General features: G+C 40.3%; 1 protein-coding gene across 1 annotated transcript in view; it reads left to right on the top strand.

Moving 5' to 3' along the window:
• Positions 1-20,403, top strand: part of AATF (apoptosis antagonizing transcription factor) — an 84,794-nt gene that overhangs the window by 179 nt on the left and 64,212 nt on the right. The window contains exons 2-4 of the mRNA XM_088152301.1: positions 7,703-7,885; positions 12,928-13,362; positions 14,882-15,019. Of these exons, the coding sequence (XP_088008427.1) occupies positions 7,703-7,885; positions 12,928-13,362; positions 14,882-15,019 (756 nt within the window). The remainder of the gene's footprint in view (positions 1-7,702; positions 7,886-12,927; positions 13,363-14,881; positions 15,020-20,403) is intronic.

Genomic DNA, 20,403 nt, shown 5'->3' with positions numbered 1-20,403 from the left:
GCGGCTGAGACGTTGGGGGTCGTGTTTCCACGTGGCTTTCCGACGTTTCCGGCAAGTGCCGCCTCCGTACACGTGTTGTGAGAGAGAGCGCCTGTTTAGAACCGTGCCTCGCTCTACAGGCTGAGAACTCGTGTCTCGGGCTCAGTGGGGGTCGGTGCCTTCCCACGTGGAGGTTGAGCAGGAGATGGAGAAGTTGTGATGGTAGGAGGGGGATGAGTACGTGTGAAAGGGGAAAGATGAGGGGAAAACGTGGACTAGCGCTGTTTGGAACTAGGCTGCCCCCATAGAGCTGTGGGGAGGGGGCAGCTGAAGGGACGGGGGTGGGCTTCGGGGTTATTCACCTTTGGGAGAAAGCGTCGCAGCACACGCGTGTGCACGTCTGCATGTAAGGGAATGGGTGAGGGGGAAGTGAGAAAAATGTTCTTCTGGCTTTCGTTTTGCAGCTGTAGTCAAGAAAAGACCATCTCAAGCAGTGCTGAGTGCGAATACTCCCTAGTTCAGTGAGTAAGGGGTGAAAAAGTCCTGTGTTTGTTTATTTAAATCCGTAGTTCTTAAACTTTTTGCTCTCAGGGCCCCTTCCCGATTTTAAAAATTATGGAGGAGCCCAAAAGAGCTTTTGTTTGTATGGGTTATATTTATTGATATTTGTCATATTAAAAGTTAAAATGGTTGCATTTGTGGAATATCTATTTGTTGAAACATGTAACAATAACAATATTAAACCATTAGCTATTAACACAAATGGAATATTTTTCATGAAAAAACATTTTTTTAACAAATTAATAATAATGAGATGAGTGACATTGTTTTAAATTTTTTCAAGTATCTTCAGTATGTGGCAAATAATTTTGATTTTGTAGACCCCTGAGAAGGTCTTGGGGGACTCCAGGGGTCCTTGGACCACACTTTAAGAAACACTCATTTAAATGATTCCTAAAAGTCAAAGAGCATAGTGAAAAAATGGGACTAAAATTAAACATAAAGAAGACCAAACTAATGACAACAGACAGAACAACCAGCCTTAGACTGACAAAGATGACACTGAAGTGGTGGAGAGCTTCTGCCTTTTAGGATCAGCCATCAACAGTAAAGGAACAAGCAGTCAAGAAATACGCCGTAGATTGGCACTTGGTAGAGCAGCCATGAAGGCCTTGGAAAAGATATTCAGATGCTGTGATGTGTCTATACCTACAAAGATGAGAACTATGCAAGCCATGGAATTCCCCGTGACACTCTCTAGAAGCAAAAGTTGGACTTCAAAGAAGCAGGATAGGAAGACTATTGACACCTTTGAACTTTGGTGTTGGAGAAGACTCTTGAGAATACCGTGGACAGCCAAGAAAACAAACCAATGGATCATTGAACAAATCAACCCAGAGTTCTCACTCAAGGCACAAATGACCAGACTTAAATTATCCTACTTAGGACACATTATGTGAAGGCCCACCTCGCTGGAGAAGGCTCTGATGCTGGGAAAGGTGGAAGGAAAGAGAAGAAGAGGATGACCAGCAGCCAGGTGGATGGACTCAGTTACAGTGGTGATGAGTGTACCACTGGGACACTTGAAAGAACAGGTTAGGGATAAATCATGGAGAAAATCTGTCTGTGGTTTCTAGGATGGCACATAATCAGAGCTGCCCATCTCACAGCAGTGGCCCTGGGCAGCAGACAAAGATTAAAACCACCATAATGGTATATAACCCATGATGACCTCATTAAAACTACCACCCCAAACCAAAAAGCCATATCACCAGCAGAGCTCGCTTGACCTCCTGGCCCAAATGTCTGGGGAACAACAAGTCTTCAGAGCCTTACGAAAGACTAACAGGGTTGGGGCCACCTGGATCTGTCCACGTGAGAGAGAAATAAGAGACCTTTCACAGGCTTACATTTTCCATGTTCATAAAACTGAGCATTAGTGCTCAGATGACATGCCTGCCACAAAACTTGCATGGTAGGGGCTCCTGTTCAGACTGCTGCCACAGTGCCCTTTTCTTGAATGTTCTTTTCCAGGTTTAGCAACCAGGTGCCCTTCAAGATGCTCAAAACTGCATTTCCCACAGCCCCTTGCCATTGAATAGGCTGGGTAGAACTGATGGGAATTGAAGTCCAAAATGGCTGGAGACCACCAGGTTACTCAGTGATATCCTGCTCTGTATCTAGTTCCTCTCCAAAGTCCTTTTCAATCTTTTCCTAAAATGAGGTAGGGGAGATAAAGTGAAAAATAATTCCAGGCATACTAAACTTGTTGGTGTACATACAGCTATCCTCTTTGAATTTCTCTCCATTTTTTAACTTTAAAATTTTTAACCCACCTTTATTTTTGGTCAACTCAAGGCAGTGTACATACCTAATGTTCCTGCCTCCTGTTTTCCTCACAACAAAAACCCTGTGAGGTGGGCTGTTTTTGTCCTCTTTTAAAATATTTTGAAAGTATTCTGCTGCTATTTTCCTCTTAGGCCCAGGTGGTGCTAATTTGGCTACAGAAATTTGGACAGTTGAAGAATTGTGAATGGTGTTAGAATATTTCTTCAACTTCCTGCCTTTCACGTGTACTTAACTCTGATAATGTCCTGCCAACATGATAGTTAGGTTATGCTGGCTGGGCTTTATAACAGTTGAAATCCAACATGGTGTCGGCCCTTTGAGGTAGACCAGACTTGGAAATCAAAATTATGAATACTAAAACTACTTTTATTATAGGGTTACAGTAACAGAATCTTACAAGTCTTGAATGTGCTTTCCCGCTCCCTGCCTTTGTCCTAAAGAGAACTAGAGAGGGTCAAGTCTGAGATATTTTCTCATATTACATTTCTGCTTTGGACTCAGATTTCTCTTATCTGACTGTTGTCTTGGCTGCAGCTCTTCCTCCTGTTCCTCAAGGTTATTCTCACAACCCCTTATGCATGGCATTGGAAAAGTTTTCACAATATTTTGAAAGAAACCCTCAAATCCCATTTGGAAGCTAAAAATTTAATACAGGTAATCCTCAGCTAACAATGGTAATTGGGACCAGAATTTCCATCGCTAAGCAATGCAGTCATAAAGTGCAATGTCACATGACCGTATCACTTAGTGACGGCAATCCTGGCAGTCCCCGTTGCCATTGTTAACCAAATCCTACCAGTCGTTAGGCAGGAACCACCCCGATCCAAGCCAATCCCAGCTTGATTGGTAAGGTAAGGGACTGCCTCCTCTTGAACTCCCCCCAGCTGCCTGTCTCCTCCCCCATCTCTTCCCTGTTGGCTGCCTGCCTCCCTTCTGCCACCAGCTGCCCCCGCCACCTGGCCCTGCCCGCCACACCACGCACTACTACTGTACCAGCTGGGCTTCTCTTGCATCCCACCCAGGGCATTCTTTCATGAAAGAACATGGCACTGGTAACCCAAACATGCTGAACCCAAACCCCATTATGTAATAGCACAATATTCAAATCTCACTGGTTTTTAGGAAGTGATGAAGATCCAGAGAAAAGCCCTGGCTGTACAGCAGTGGTGCATGGTGTGGTGGGTACGGTGAGTACTGTAGGGCTGGGCAGTGGGGACAGCTGGCAGCAATGGGTAGGTGGGCAGCCAAAAGGTGGTTGTAAATGTGGGTGGGCCCAAATGGGCCTGAATTTTGTTCACATGGCTATAGGGCACTGCAGTGGCCAGAATTTCGAGAACCAGTTGTAAGTCCTTTGTTCAATGCCATCATAACTTTGAAAGGTCGCTGAATGAATGGATGTTAAGCGAGGACTACCTGTAATACACTTAGTGCTTGATTAAGTACTAATTAACTACTGCTACTGCTAAGTGGCAATTAACCCTGACAAATGAAAGGATGGGGAAAACTTTCAAGGGAGGGCAGGGACAAATTGTTCAAGTGTCTTTACTTTGTGGCTAAGAAACCAAATGTTTGACTCTTCTGGACTCTGAAAATTTTATGATATGCTTTTCTCTGGATCTTCATCACTTCCTAAAAACCAATGAGATTTGAATATTGTGCTATTACATAATGGGGTTTGGGTTCAGCATGTTTTTGGCTAACACGAGGTATGAACTCAGCCGCTCTGACTAACTCAATGAGGTAGCCACAAAAACAAGGTTTCTTTGAAAAACCTTTCAGATGTGCAAATAAACTCTGAAAAACTTTGATGTTACAGTTTTTCTGCCCATTGTAGTTGAAGGCTTGGCAGTTGTCACATTGGCCATCAAATCCAACCCCCTGCTGAGAGCAGTAGTTCAAATTAAAGCCTATGGACAGATGCCATGAACATTAAAGATCAATTTATTCCTATAATGTCTTTTATTTCCATTCTCCCTGCTTCTCCCCCCCCCATTACATTCCAGAAACAGCATTAACACTCTCAGAAACGCATTTGTAAAAGCCTTTACAGTGTTGAGCCAATCAGATCACTCAATTGGATGAGCAATCCTAACCCTATAATTTAATGTGCAGGGTGCCATGTATGTGAATGAAAAGAAAATGAGAATTGAATTAGTAAGGATTTGTGTTTGGCAAAATAATCCATTATTTGAGTCTAGAAGTGTTGGGATGGTGTTTGTAGTGTAGAGCGTAAATGAGATCAGGAACCACAGTAGACTTGTCTGAGAATTCTTTGCTCTGACTTCTTTATTCTCTTCTCCTATAGCAAAAAGCTAATGTATTTCTTTTTTTCCATTTGATTTTGCAAAATAAAACCTTCAAAAATCTACTAAGGGCCTTATGTTAAATTATGCATATTAAAACATGTAGAATGGACATACCATTTCCTAGGATCATTGTTTTTATTATTTATTTATTTTACCTGCTTTATTTTAGGGGTACTCCTCATTTAACAACCCTAATTGGGACTGGAATTCAGCCACTAAGCAAAGTGGTCGTTAGGCAAAACATCACGTGACTGCACAGCTAAGCAATAGCAGTTCTAGTAGTCCTGGTTGTGGTTGTTAGGCAAGGACTGTGTCGTGGTTAGGTGAGAAACTCATGCTTCTCCTGCCTTGCCACACTCGCCTCTGCTTCAACTCCCCCCACCTGCCTATCTCCCCCATCTCTGCTCTTTTCACCACCCTGCACTCTGCTCCCACCACCTACCCCTACTCCCCCAACTGGCCCCAGCTGACCGCTGACTTCTTCCTCCCGCTGCTGACGAGGCCCGTCTGGCCAAGGCAGCTGCAGGCAGCCTAAAGGGCACAGGGGGTGGTGGGGAGATAGGCAAGTGGGGGAGTTGAAGCACATGCTGCAGTCATAAATGTGGGCAGTTCACAAAGTGCCTGAATTTTGATCACATGATCGTAGGGGCGCTGCAACAGCCATAACTTCAAGAACCAGTCATAATTACCATTTGTTCAGCGCCGTCGTAACTTTGGTTGCTGAACGAATGGTCGTTAAGTGAGCACTACCTGTAATTTATTTAACATACTGTACCACTGCTGTCCAAGCCTCTTATTGATAATGCATCAACCAAAATAGTAGCCCACAGGTAGAAAGAAACATAAACTCTAATTTGTATCAAGGTCAACTTCATGAGGATGTCCATGTAGGTTTTGGGGCAACACTACAGAGTTGGCTTTCTATTGTGAGATGCTTTTTTCAACTTTCCGTTTCAGTCCATAGCCCTAAGGTCTTCTGATGATCTAACATCTAAATACTAACCAGCTTCAACCCTTAGCTTTTTCAAGATCAATGAGGTTGATTGGATGCTGCCACCTGGTGTGAAATGCTGGTCTTTGGTAGTGGGAAGATCCCTCAGATCTGCAGTGTTTAACTGATGACTGATTAGATTAAAAGCTTCATTATTTTTAATTAGCAAATTGGGTAGCTGATTATCAAAGATACTTAGAAATTAGAAAGATAATATGAAAAACGGCTGGGTCAGGCATGTTATTAGAAAAGGCATCTTCCCTCTGTTCTCATGAACAGGAATGCCTCTTCTCAAATCATGCTGTCTGGGACAAATGTATGTATTGTCCTTTTTCTTTAATGAATTTTTAATCATAGGTAGTTTTATGGCAACTTACCTGGCTTGATTGAAATTAATCAGTTGAGGCTCCCCTGTTTGAGTGATATTCACACTTTACACCATCTGTGTCTGAACCAGTTAAGAGTGAGTAGCACTGCCTCCCAGAAGCAAATTCTGTCTCCGGTGGTTAAACACTTAATGTTAGATTGGAAAAGGCTGATATGAATTTCTGGGAAGGGAGGAAGGAATCTTATAACAGGTCCAGTAATCCAAATCTGACCCATGGCTTTTAACCTTCAGAGCAATTTTACAAAATTTTGGTAGAGGAAGGCTTTAGTTATGGGTACAACTGAGTTCACATATCATGATTTGCTTAGTAAATGTAATTAGCTGGGTTCGTGTAATATGCTATATACACAAGGCACAGAGATAAGCATAATGTGTGAACCCGCTCTGCTTGTACATGGGGGGCATGGGCAGTGCTTCCTGATGCCATGCATGATGGCACGGGTGTCAAGAAGAAACAAAATCTCCAGAATGTTGCAGATCCCCCAAATCTTGTGAGAGTTCTGCATTTATGCAGAAGCTCATAGGACATTTTTGGAAGATTCTGGCCATTTCTAAAAATATATGTGTGCATCTTCTGGGGGTACAGCAAATGCCATCATGGGAAGTAGAGGTGACATATCCAGGGGTATATCCTGGAATAATATTTCATTGCTTCTTTAATTGGGAACTTGAGTGGTGAATATTGATGGGTTTACACTAAACCGGTCATGGAAGGGGAAATAGGGAGAAAACTGTCAGATTTGTTAAGGCCACCTGACTTCAAAAAGTCTCTGGGTAGCTTACAAAATATCAAATATATAATTAAAACAGTTAAAAACATAACAAAACATAACTGCCCAGACAAGAGAACAGGAACTTTCAAAAAACATGAAAGGAGTTCCCCAAACAGCCTAACCCCAGGCCTGAGAGCAGAGCCAGGCCTTAAGGGCTTCCAGAACTAAAAACAACCATATCAATAAAAACACAATAAATATAATAGGGGCTCCACAGGCACGCTAACCTCAGGCCTGGAAACAGAGCCAGGTCCTGAGGGCCTTCCAGAAACGCAGGAGACTGGGTGCCATGCGCATCTCTGGGGGATGTTGCCCAGAGGGCAGAAACAGAGAAGACATGCATCCTTGATCCCACAAGATGACAGCGTTTAAGTGAGGGGACCTGGAGCACACCCATTCTGCCCAAGTGTACTGGGCAAGCAGAAAACTGGAGACAGGTGGTCCCTCAATAGCCAGGTCCTGTGCCATGAAGGGCGACAACTGGCACCTTGAATTGTGCCCGAAATCTGACTGGTAACTCATGTACCTTGTTTAGCAATGATGACACATGGACATGAAGAGAGGTGCCCATTATTGCTTGCACCGCTGCATTTTGAACCAGCTGTAGCTTCCGGATGGCCTTCAGAGGCAGCTTTGAGTTCATACAACATGCAAGGTCAAATGTGGCTGGTGGCTTGATTGCTGCATTTGTATACCGCACTCAACCTGATAATGGAATTAACCTATTTTCCAGGTTTGTACGATACATCAGATCATAAAGCAACCAAAAGGAGTAGGGAGAGTGTTTGAAGCTCAGCCAAATAGACGACTCTATGGCATTGTGCTACAAGGGTCTGTTGACAAAGGAGGAAAAGTCTTGGAGGAATGGGATGAAATACTACCAAAATTAACCACCTCTTGGTTTTCCTCTGTATAGCTACCACAGCCAAAGTGATTGACAAGTTTGACAAAGGAAATCTTGATGAAGATATCCTTTCTGTTGGTCAGATACGGAAGGGAATTGCCTCTGACCTTTTGGATGCTGATAAGCGATACCAGGGGAAGGCCACAAGCCGCAGAGCCTTAGAAGAAGAGCTATGGGGTGCAGCTGAGGTACCAGGTGAGTTGTTTCCTGGTTTTATTTTCTAGCCAAACTGCTGTGGTTTTGTGAGCCGTGGCCAGGTTGCATATATCTTGCAAAATTGTTACTCGTGTTCAGGCTGTCATGGCTCAAGAAATTTCAGGAATCTGTGTTGCATAAAGGAGCATGCAGTTTCTCTCTAAGAAAATAATCAAATTTATTTTTCCAGGATTTTTTTAGGAAAAATCATTATAGCTAAAGCAACTTTAGATTATAGCTAAAGGAGGTATGTGAGGCTCTACTTTGCTTGTAGCAAGTTAGTTAAAAAGCTACCTTGGATGTGCCTTTCATCCATGCTGATGAGGGAGAGGCACCATGATGGAATGGTTGTAGTTGGAAATTGCTATATTGGTTGGATTTTGTCTTATTTGAATTGTTTTTATTTTTGGTTCTGCTGTTTGCAACCCAGAATCTGTCAGGATTGGGCACAAATTATAAATACTGTTAGTAACTTGTAAGCTATAATGTTGGGAAGAACCTACTTCTGGAGAAGGCTCCAGTGGTGGGAAAGATGGAAGGAAAAAGAAGGGGAGGACCAGTAGCAAGGAAGGATGGACTCGGTTACAGTGGCAATGGGGGCACCGTTGGAAGACCTGAAAGACCAGGCTGAGAACAGATCATCAAGGAAAAAATCTATCTATGTGGCTGCTAAGAGTTAAAAATGACTTGATGGCACATAATCATCGTTCGTAGGTTCCCATAGTATACAAATCCTTTGGTATGAACATTGTTGGTATTGAAAAAAGAGCTGAGTCGGAGGAAAGATAGTTTAGATGTTTTATATTTTGCAGTGTAATTGAGTTTATTCAGGATATTGTATGTTCAAAATACCTCTTGTGACCAGGTTTAAGCTTTGACTCTTGGGGAGTACAGAACTTTTAAAAATCTGGGCCTATCTTCCTTGGTAGACTTAATTTGTAACATATAGGTGGCCCTTGTTATCCATGGTTGTTCAGCTAGAACAGACCCCCCACAAATAATGGGGCTACCCATACTTTAAATTTTTAATACAGAGTTCTGACATCTGTTAAGGACCAGGAGCTTTGACATTTCTGCTAATAGGTAATAGATGTACAGCTTATATAATGCTTAGATGCTAGGTTTAAAAGTCCCTCAGCCTCTTTTAACTGGCATTGTATATTACATAGACCTGTGCACCCTTTGAAAATTATTTGGAGGAAGTGTTTTTGTCCATGTGTGAATGCAACACCTAAATAGGGTTAGGAAGGCTTCCCTGCCTCCCATGTGGTACTGTCCTGATGTTTTGGATTACAACTCCCAATTCCCAGGTTGGGTAGTGATTTAGGATACTAAGAGTCATGATCCAAAGCTGTCAGCCCCACTAGGTAGTCCAGAGCAGGAAATCAATTCTACGGGAAGACTAAAACGATTTGTATTGAGTTTGGCTATAAGAACAGAATCCTGTGAGTCGGATTGTGCTCCACCTCCTTCTTATAGTTCAGTGAATTAGGGAGGTGTTTTCCTGAGCCACTTCTGAATGTTATGTGGACGTTTTGGACTTTAAAAATGGTTCAGTCCCTTTTGCCTAGGCAATGGATCTTGCGTATCTCTGTCAAGGTCATCTTACTCTCTACAAAAGCTAAGAGGAAAAGAAATTCTCCTGAATGGCATATTCCCCACCTAGGAGCTGCATCACAAGCAAAGGGTGGTCCAAGTTCAGTGATGAAAGAGGATTGGCACAATGGCTTTGCTCATGGTTAAACTCTTTTCTTTGCTAGGGAGAATGAAGTACAGGCTGTGTATATACAGATGTTCTGGGCATACATGCTGGCAACTCCTATTAAGAGGATCTTGGATGGTCAGGCTGTGGGAATTTTTCTCTTGACACCTAAGGAGATTAGTGCCAAGGTGGGTGAATGGTCAGTGGCATCATTGTGCTAGCATCTGCTGGATTAAATTTGTTGACTTCACTTCTGCCAGATTTTGGAGATCTGCCAGTTATGTCGCCCAGGGAAGATCCATGATTGGTAATACTCGATCTCTGGATACTAAATGTTGGGGGTCAAATTTGAGGCAGGAATAGTACCCCCTTTATCCAGCATAAATTCGCTCAGAGCTGAAGCTTGTTCAGGATTGTTATGAACAGTGGGCAACGTGAAATAATAACTTGTTCTGTCGAGCCAGGCTGTTCTGTATATTTAAGGTAGGGTGGAGAAATGTGTTGGGAGGGTTCATTACAATTCTTTCTTTAAATTTGCAGGTTTAAAATAATTTTTATCTTCCCAGTCATTTTAATTTGAAAAATGTCTTCACTTGCTGCACGCCTTTACTTGCTGCCTCATTTTATTAATGGCATGGCTTTTATGATATATTTGAGTTATTCTTCGATGTCGTAATATCTGTTGCATAACGGATGGTGTGCAAACACTTTTAATAATAAAAGGACAACAGAGGCCTGTTCTTTATTGACATAAATTGACCATGTTATGATGTGAAGCAGTAGCAGAGAGATTCTCCTGCTTGCCCCATTCTTTGATCAGTCACGTCATGCGGGCAATCTTGAATACAAATTACAAAGTTCCCTATTGTTTTCAGAGTATAGATTTTATTATGCTTGGTGCCTTGCTAGAAGTCTACACATTAAAAATCAAAATTTAAATCTGTAGAGTCCATATAGATCTTCTTTAGAAATTATTTCTGAGCTGGTCTTTCCTTTCAGCCAAGTCCTTGGGTGTTTTCATTACCGCGTGGCATCAGTGGGTAAGCCTGTTGCCAAAGGGAATGGGATCCAGATCGGATTGGTGGGAAAGAAATTGGCAGCCCGTTTTTTATACTGATGGATCTCTCAGGAACTGTATCTTTCTCATGTACACACCTTCCCCCACCCTCTTTATAAAGACATGCGTAAAGGAGCGTGATCACCTTGTAATGCTCACCCATTATCTCATTATTTAATGGGAAAGGCTGTCAGCTAATCAATGGGTCTGATAATCGGTCCAGCTCCTACTGTGGATAAGTGTGAGTTTGAGATTTTAATCTGCTAGAGACTTGCCAGTTGTCCCTTGGGCCAAAAATTGTGAGGTTGGTATTTTACATGCCTTATAATATGGAAGATGTAAGAGGCGATGCTTTTGGGAAGAGATGCGTGGAATGTACGTATAATTTCTATAACTTTAATAGCCGAGGATTTCCAGATGGTATTGACTTGGATGATTAATTAGGTTTATTGAAAATTCCATGCTCTGTTTACATTGCAAGGGAAGAAACATCTATGGCTTTTGAGGTAGGGGTTAGAGCAGTTAAGTATGCAGGCCAGTTTGAGCTAGTGGTGAAGGCACCAGGCTGGAAACCAGCAGACAGTGAGTTCTAATCCTGCCTTAGGCATGAAAGCTGGCTGGGTGAATTTGGGCCAGTCTCTCTTTCTCAGCCCAACTCACCTCACAGGGTTGTTGTTGTGGGGAAAATAGGAAGAGAAAGGGGTATTAAGTATGTTCGCCACCTTGAGTTATTTATAAAAATAAGAAAGGAAAGGAGGGATAAAAAAAAAATCTGGTAGATCTCAGTTGGAGAATTCTGGACCTTGGTGACTTAATAATGGGAACAACCAAACACTTTTCCCCAAATCAAGCTTGGTCTACACTAGGCTGCATCCTTACTTGCATACAAACGTGGAGTTGTGGTGTAGAGCAGAATTCCTCAACCTTGGCGGCTGGCTGGGGAATTCTGGGAATTGAAGTCTACACATCTTCAAGTCATCAAGGTTGAGGAACCCTGGTGTAGAGTACTCATCAGTTTCATGTACCAGCTAGACTAGTTTATTATTCTGTGCCTCTTTACTCCAAATGGCTCTTAGCAGAAAAACAACAGAGGAAACAGAAAAGCATTTAGACTATAATGGTGTGATTCAACTGGCAGATCCCAAACTTAACATTCCCCCAATGACTCAGATGTTCATTTCTCTGCAGAGGCTCATCAGAGAAGTGGTGGTTCTCTCTACTGGCCCTATACCAATGAGTGCTCGGAAGCTACAGCTGACACGTGGGATTTTACTCCTATATTAAAGATGTCTCTGGGTTGTCACTTGTTCTCCAGGCTGGATTCTAGCAGTTGCTCTTAATTATTAAAGTGTTAAAGATTAAGAGTTTAGGATCTGGCCACTGTATATCAGAATTGCTTTTTTCTTCGTGAGCCTGATTGTGAATTAAAAATCTTCAGAAGAGATGCTTTTAAAAGTGCCCTGCTTAGGAAATCCATGTGTTGATTCTTACACTGTTCCCCAAATTCTCAAATGCTTTTCCTTTAGAGCTGAGATTGGTTTTGCTCTTTCTTGCCTTTTGGGGAAATTGTAAAAAAAAAAAAAACTCTTTTTAATTTGGCATCTTCAGATTATTAATCATGTTAAAATATGTTTTATTGATTTTATAGTTTTTTCCCCCTTTTGTTGTATGCTTCTGTTATTATAATGCCTTGTTGACATTTATTAAAAGTTGCTGTATATGAATACTATAAATATAGAACAATCTCCTTAAATAGAAACCTTCCAATAAGATGTGGGTGCTAAATCAATCTATCTATCTATCTATCTATCTATCTATCTATCTATCTATCTATCTATCTATCTATCTATCTATCGTATTTATGTAGCCGCCCATCTCACACAAAGTGACTCTTTTTCAGCCAAAAGCACACCAACCTCCTGAGTTGCACAGAAACCAGTGCATTTTCTTGTATGTTAATATACAAGCGTATACCTATTTATTCACTTCACACCTCCTCACCAAATGTTGCAATTAGAAAAAAACTATTGGTGCCACTAGAATTTTTAAAAAGTGTATAATTACTCTTTGGAGATTAGGTAACTGAGAAGCTGGTTTGTTTTGCATCTGGCTTGTAGGTTATTGCCCCTGAAATAAACAAGAGAATTATAAACACTCTCAACAGTTACTTTCTGGTGTCTTAAAAATCACATTCTTGGTCAAGAATTACCTTGCGGGTTATGAGTAGTTGCAGTTGTAGTTCACATTCCACCAACCTTAACCATTGTGTTTTGTAATTGGTAGATGAAGAAACGTCAAGTGAGGAGACAGATGGAGGTGATCTTGACAGTGAAACTCTGGCTGAAGATGAGAGTCCAGAAACAATGGAAGAGGAGGAGGAGGAGGAGGAGGAGGAGGAAGAGGAAGAGGCAGCCAGTGATGCTGAAGAAGAGAGAAAACTGTCCAACAAGCTGAAAAAAACAGCCTTCAGTTTCCAGGCAATTGATGATTTTGAGAAATTTGCAGAAGGCATGGATGAGATTGGGAGTGAGGAAGAAGAGGATTCCAGCACAGGAGAAGACAGTGAAGATGAAACAGACTCACAGGAAAGCATGAAGGAGAGTGAGGAGGAAATGGCACATGTCAACAGAAGTCCAGATGATGGAGTCCTCTTGACTCACTCTCAAGGCAAAGCAGCTGAAGAAGTGGCAAAGGGAAAAGCTGTGAAAAATCAAATAGGTCAGTAGGATGGCCTCTTTTGTTTCTTGGTGAGGTCTTCATGGCTTCTTGTGTAGAGAGTCAACAGAGATCCCCTTTGAAAGGTGGGAAGAACCTTCTTTCAGTGATGGGACATGTACTTTGCATGTAGAACATCATATACCTCATACAAGGGTCCAAGAACTAATTGGAACAGTCATTGCTGGGGGTGCGGTGCACAGATAATGCTGCAAGACAGCTTTTTAGGTAAAAAATGTGGCAGTTAAGCTGTAAACAGCTACATGATAAAGAATTAATGTCTCTTTCAGCTCAAGTTCCACTCTTGGAGATTTTATAGTCATGCAGTTTTCTTGGTAGTTTGTCGTTGGCTTCTTCCCAGAAGATTTTCTGGCTTCCCAGTCCAGCCCACAGCATATTGGAAGTCTTCCATCCAAGTACTAATTAGGCCCAGCTCTGCTTAGTGTTTTTAGGATTGGCTAAGGTCAGCCGGCTGCTGCTACCTGGGAAGCTTAACATCCAATGTGGTATTTGCAATTTCTCAGGCTCTAAGAGATAGGCACTGCCTCTCTTGATAGGAATCTGCACAGGTGTTAAGATTGCAGGAATGTCAGATTTCAAGATGGCATCACTTTCTAAGGTAGTCACATGGGAGAAGGTCTTGTTGCCAAACAGTTAAAATTCATTTCTCAAGAGCTTCCATTCTTTCTGCTTTTAGGGGAAAAGCCAGTCCTTTGCAGTCAGACTAGGCTTAAGAATGATTTTAACTGTTTTTGTGAGATTTCAAGCACTGACCTTTTTTTGTTAAATCTTAAAAATTTTTAAAAATAAAATTATTGGATCATTGTTCAGCAGGACCACAGATGTCAGATTGTACAAAATGGTGGAAGCCAAAATGATACTTCAGATTGGGCTATCAATATTTATTTCTTTTTAAATTGTTGAATGTGAAGGGCTACCTAAAATCTACTTCTTATTTTTAGTTTTAAAGGTACCTCCTACAGTTCTGCTTCTAAGGCAGCCTGATCCAGGAAAATATGTTCATATAATAGTATCTGTAAAATATTTATTAAATGGATTAATGCTAGGATAGGTATGAATACTGTATTCTGTTAAATTGCTGAGAGGTTTTCTGTAGAAGCACCCTGATTTTGTAGCTGGCTTTTATTTCTGTGCCAACCTCTTTATTTTTATTTTATTTTATTTTACTTTACTTGTTCTGATGTGGCTTTGTTGTTGTTTTAATTGCCTCAAGAGTGAAACTCATCTAATAATTTCAATAAATGGGGATGGGGAGAAGAGAAATGTACTATGTTTGCTTGAATTGAGTAAAAAGGGTTGCAGTGTGTGGAAAGACAGTTTCTGCCTTCCCTCCAAGGAATTTAGATAAGACGGGGAAAAAATAGAATTGTGGAACCCTTTTCTGTGATGCATCTGCTCTATTCAAAACCATGGCTACAAAAAACGAATGACTCTGCTAAGTTTTGTGTTTCTCTCTCCCCCCCCACCCCCCCACTCCCCACTCTCTTTATTTCTCCCAAAGCCCTGTGGGATCAGCTCTTGGAAAGCCGAATCAAACTGCAGAAGGCCCTCTTAATAGCCAACCAACTTCCACAGCCAGATACCTTCTCTGAATTCAAGAAAAGAGGAGGACAAGAATTTTCTAATGTGCTCAAGAACAGTAAGGATCTATCTATGTTTATACATTGTTATATTATTGATCATATTGATAACATGAGTTTCCTTACAGACAAGTTGCTGGGGGTATTTTACATACTTAAGAGAGAAAAAATAAGAATTGGAGGCCAGAATAATCTCTGTGTAGTAATTATACAAATTAAACACACATTCCTAGGCTTGCTTACTCTATATCAGTGTTTCTGAGCCTTAACAACTTTAAGATGTGTGGATTTCAACTCCCAGAATTCCCCAGCCAGCAAGCTGGGTGGGGAATTCTGGGAGTTGAAATCCACACATCTTAAAATTGCTAAGGTTGAGAAACACTGCTCTATATAATTTAAGTGGTAAGAGAGACTGGGAATGGGTCAAGAATCATACTTATATCCACTGGTAAATCTGCTTGTCTACCCTTCCAGGTTTTTTTTTAACCTGACATTTCTTTAGGCACTGACTTTACTTTTAACCACTCTCAGGGCTCGAATCTTCTGTCCTGCCTCCTCAGTTAAAAAAAAGTTAACCATACTGTGCTTTATTCACCAAACCAGTGCTTTCTGATGTTCAAGATCGAAGGATTTGTAATGCAGTGCTTGATGCCCCAAAAGGATGCTACAAACAATATTGTCATTTGTTTACTTAATATACAACTGATCACTGAGGGGAGTAGAAAAGCAACTCTGAAGCATAGGTTGCCTCTTTCTATCTGGTTTCACGCATTGTACAAAGCCATGGTTCACTGAATTCTGGTTTGTTGAATAAACCACAAGTGGCTGAACTTGCACAATGTGCTTAAGCCATGAACTAAACAAGCACATGATTTCAGTGTCTGAACTCAGAGTGTATGATTGGAAATTCTTGTTTCTGAAGTGATTATAGGACAGACTGTGGTTTGTTAATGGAATTGGAGCAGCTGTTTGTAGTTGTTCTCTGTGGCCATATTTCTAGCACATCTTCCTAACTCTCTTCCCTTCTGGCTGACTTGTCTGCATTTGGATTCCCTGTATCATCCAGTAGCCAGCTTTTCTTAACCAGCAGACAGAAACGCTCACTTAGTGATAGAGCAGAAATGTTGAGTGGGTTCAGACATCGTTCCAAGCTATAAATGGGGTTTGCTTTGGATTTAGCTTAGCGTATTGCCTGAATCCATCCATTGTGGTTTGTGAGCCATGATTTATATACATTGGCAATTTGTGCAAACCGATTTATGGTTGATTTAACGAAGAGGGGGTAGGCAAGTTATAGTTTGGTGTAAAATACAAATCCAGATTTCAACCTTTAGCATTTCAGGTTAAAAAATCTGTTCTCTATGTCCAAAAGTGACCTGGTTCCCTTAGCCACTAAGCTATAATGTGTATCTTTGCTTAGCTTAAAACTGTAGCCTAATCTGTGTGTACAACTGGTCACTATTATTTGTTCAGCCAACCATGCTTTAAAAACTTGACTTAGTTTGTGATTGCAGCTTAAGTCATGGAGGAGGCAGTTCTGTGCCTTGTGGGTTAATAGTTTGACTTGATTAAAAAGGCAGATTCAGACTAGCTGGTTGGCCATGTCTTCAGACTCCCTTTTTGGCTTGAACCAGAGCTGGAAAGATCTTGCCTTTGACTCTTGCCTCTTCTCACCAACTGCTGGTTGAATTTTCTATTTGGAAAACTCTGTATTTTTGTTTGTGATATACATGGTGGTCAAGAGTTAAGGAGTTCCTTGTGAGGGAAAAAGAAAAGACTGGTTTGAGGGGAAATGGCGGGGTGTAAGAGAACCATAAAGCTGAGCACACGCACACATACTCCAAATTAGCGAGGAAGTTTTTGAGTGGTCCCGAAGATTTTTTCAGTCCAGGCAGATCTTTCCTGGCATGAATTTTAGTTAGGAGGTGGAATCTGCTCAAAGTGCAATAGGTTCCTTTGGCATCCCACCTCTTGATGCCAAGGCAACTAGATTTTATAGACTCTTCATGACGGATTGTGATGTTAATTCACCAGTTCATAATTGAAATGGCTCCTGAGTCTTTGAAGGCCTGGATCAGGTGAAATGTGTTATGCTGCACAGTTAGCGGCTGCTTTAAACCAAACCCTCTCCCCGGTTTTTTTTTTTTTTTTTCGGTTTAAAAGGCAAAGTCCCAGCAACAGTAAGCCTGACCTTTTAGTAAAACGTATGCTATTAACGTATTTAATGAGATGCATTACAAACTACAGCAAACGACGTGTTTCATTACTGGTCCAAAAACTGTGATATCGTTAAGACCTTTAACAGAAACAATGGTTGACATTTTGATATTTCCCATAAGCAAAACTCAGTTATGAACATAGAGTTTAATATATAAATCCTGTAAAGAGGTGGAATTTCATATATAGTGGTTTTTTTAAGCTCTGCCAGAGTGTTAAAAGAAGATTGTGCGCTTTTAGCATGGCTCCTGCTGATGGTATCTTCAGCTAGTAAGTGCCAAATATTTAAAGGATTTAGAAATAAAATCATAAAATCAAATTAACCATCTGTTGGGACCTGGAAGCTGGTACCTGCGATAGTTCTGTGTTACAAATATAGGACTCACGTAACCTTATTTCCAAGACATTATTTGTCTCATAGTTAATAGCTCTCAGAACAATATATGGTAAAAACCCAAAACCCAAATCTGTATAAATCAAAGCAAAAGGAACATCATAAAGCAGTCAGTTAAAACTTTACCTTAGAAAGTATTACAGAAATAAGACTAAATTTAAAATGGAACACAGCTGTGGAAATATAGAGGATTAAAAGGCTTGAGAAAAATAAATGTGTGCTGATGGGCACCAGTTTAGATGATTTTGAAAGACAAATTCATGTATAGCAGTATTGATGGCTGTTCACAGCATCCTGGATCATAGTCACTATATCAAGTGTGTGTATGTGTGCGTGTGCGTGTGCCTTCAAGTCAGTTTTTGATTCCTGGCAAGTGCGTGGACAAGTCACTGCAGTTTTCTTGGCAAGATTTTTTTGAAGTAGCTTGCCATTGCTTCCTTCCTAGGGCTGAGAGAGAGAGTGACTGGCCCAAGGACACCCAGCTGGCTTTGGTGCCTGATAAAACTTGGTCTTGACAAATCTGTGCTGATTTCCAGCAATCACTGCCTTTTTAAAAAAGTGCTTTTAGAACAGTGGTTTGATGTTTTGTGCTAATGCTTTTGAGCAAGATAAACATGATGTATACTAGGTTACCAGTCTTAGTTGCGCCACATGCACCATTCCCTGTTAACCCTCAGTTTGGGCATGTTTCTGTTGTACTGTTATGTTAAAGTCTTGATTGACCAAAACTGTGAGGTTGGAGAAAGGTTCATGGAAAGCAAATGCAAGAAAAGAGGATGCGGTCCCGGCTTGGAACAGAGTGAAAAAAATTGTGTTACAGAGTGCTACAGAAGCATGTGCAGTTCAGTTAAAGAGAAGTTTGAAAAAGGATGCTTAGTAGAATGAAGAAGTATGAAAAAGTATGGCAAGAAAAATGCATATAGGAGAATGCTTGCTAGAAAAATGAGGATGAGAAAAAGACACTTTGTAATCTCTGGGTGTGTGTATATACACATATACATATAGATAACATACATACTGTATAGAAAAGCATAGCGCCAAAGAGACCAAGGAAAGTTTAAAGGTAAAAGAGGCAGAAAAAAATGCAGAGCAATTTGGATGAAAATAAAAAGTGAAAAGGCTAAACAAGGAGCCTTGAACAGATTGAATTATGTTAAAAATAAAAGTGAAGTGATTTGCAATATACAGTGGTACCTCGGTTCATGAACTTAATTTGTTCCACGATTCTGGTCGCGAACCGAATTGGTTGTGAACCGAATCAAATTTCCCTATAAGGTTCAGTGTGAATAAGGTTAATCCGTTCTGACCCCTACGAACGTGGTAGTGAACCAAATTGGTCGCCAGCCGAATCAAATTTTCCCATAAGGTTCAATGTAAATAAGGTTAATCCGTTCTGAACCATATGTATTTTTTTTTTTACCACAAAAATATGAAACAAAGTACAGGCAATCTCACTTAGAGGAAGCCACGACCACGTGTCAGAGCAGGGAAGATGGCCGCGGGTTGTGTTCGTCACCCGATGTGGAGTTTGCGAACGGAAGCAAACTTTTGTGAACGCTGCTGTTCGTGAACCAAATTGTTCGTGAACAGAAGCGTTCGTGAACCGAGGTATTACTGTACTGAAGTGAGGGAGGATTTTAGAGGTTTGTAGGGGAATTAATGATTTTTTAAAAACATAATTTACATTTGATTAATTTTATAGATGCAATCATAGAAAAAAAATAGGGAAGAATAAGAAAAGCGAAAAAGGAAATAAAAGGTGATACAAACATAATGAAGTTTGCTATAAAATTTCAAAATAGCAGTGATATAAATCTGCCTATTAAAATGTCTTTATTAATTTGAAAGTTTGGCAGAATTAAAATAAGTCAATATTAAAATTAGATTGTTATACAATAACTAACAACTGTGACCAATATTAGCAAAGTGATAAACCAACATTTAAAAAATAAAATAATTTTTGCCTAATCTAGAAAATTTTGCGAGGAACACATCACTAAAAAGTTGAATATTAAAATCTTAAATTATAGAAAAACAAAAACTTTGGATGTGGTGAAACCCCATTTATACAATTGCAATCCAGAAATGATTTCCGCATTGAGTTAAATACTATATCCAATTTGTTTTTCAGATGTGAAGTTAGTGTCGATATCAGCACATATTCCTGTAACTTAATTTGCCATTCTACATACAGAGATGTTTGTAATTTCCAATGGGAAGCACAAAGAATCATAGCAGCTGTTTCTGTGTATAAAGCCAGTTCTATATAGTTTGTAGGAACAGGAGGTTTAGAAATACTTAATAAGAAAATAACAGGCTGAAAAGAGAAATCTACTTTTCAGATGGTTTATTCTTTAGTAAATTGTTTTCCAAAGTTGCTGAACTTTACAACATTGCCACCAAAAATGGGGAAAAAAATGCTTCTTACATTTCCAACATTTTTAGAAAATGAATTGTCTATTTTCACAATCAGTATTGGTGTATACCAGCAAAGGACATCTCTTACTAGATTTCTCTAAGTGTAATATTTATTGTGAATTTGCCATTTTTCTTCTATTTATAGCCCATTGTTGAATGTCAGTTCTATTTAAATTCTGCATCCATTTAATTGTACAGTAGTCTTTTACTTGTTCACTTTTTGAATCATACTTTAACAGCAACTTATAAATAAGCCCAATAAATTATCTGATTATTATTATTTTTTTGTAATAAGTGTTTCAAACTCAATCAGATCTCTTAGTATACCACCTTGTTTTTGTAATTAATTTTGGACTATACTACTATTGTAGATATTGAAACATATCTGGTTCTGGCTATTTTGAGGACTCTTCA

Source organism: Python bivittatus, unplaced genomic scaffold (assembly GCF_059951505.1).
Source record: "Python bivittatus isolate LINGU-HERP-01145 unplaced genomic scaffold, Pbiv_v1 ctg000690_np1212, whole genome shotgun sequence".
Classification (NCBI taxonomy): domain Eukaryota; kingdom Metazoa; phylum Chordata; class Lepidosauria; order Squamata; family Pythonidae; genus Python; species Python bivittatus.
The sequence above is the reverse complement of the archived record's forward strand: the minus strand, read 5'-3'. Positions and strand labels throughout refer to the sequence as shown.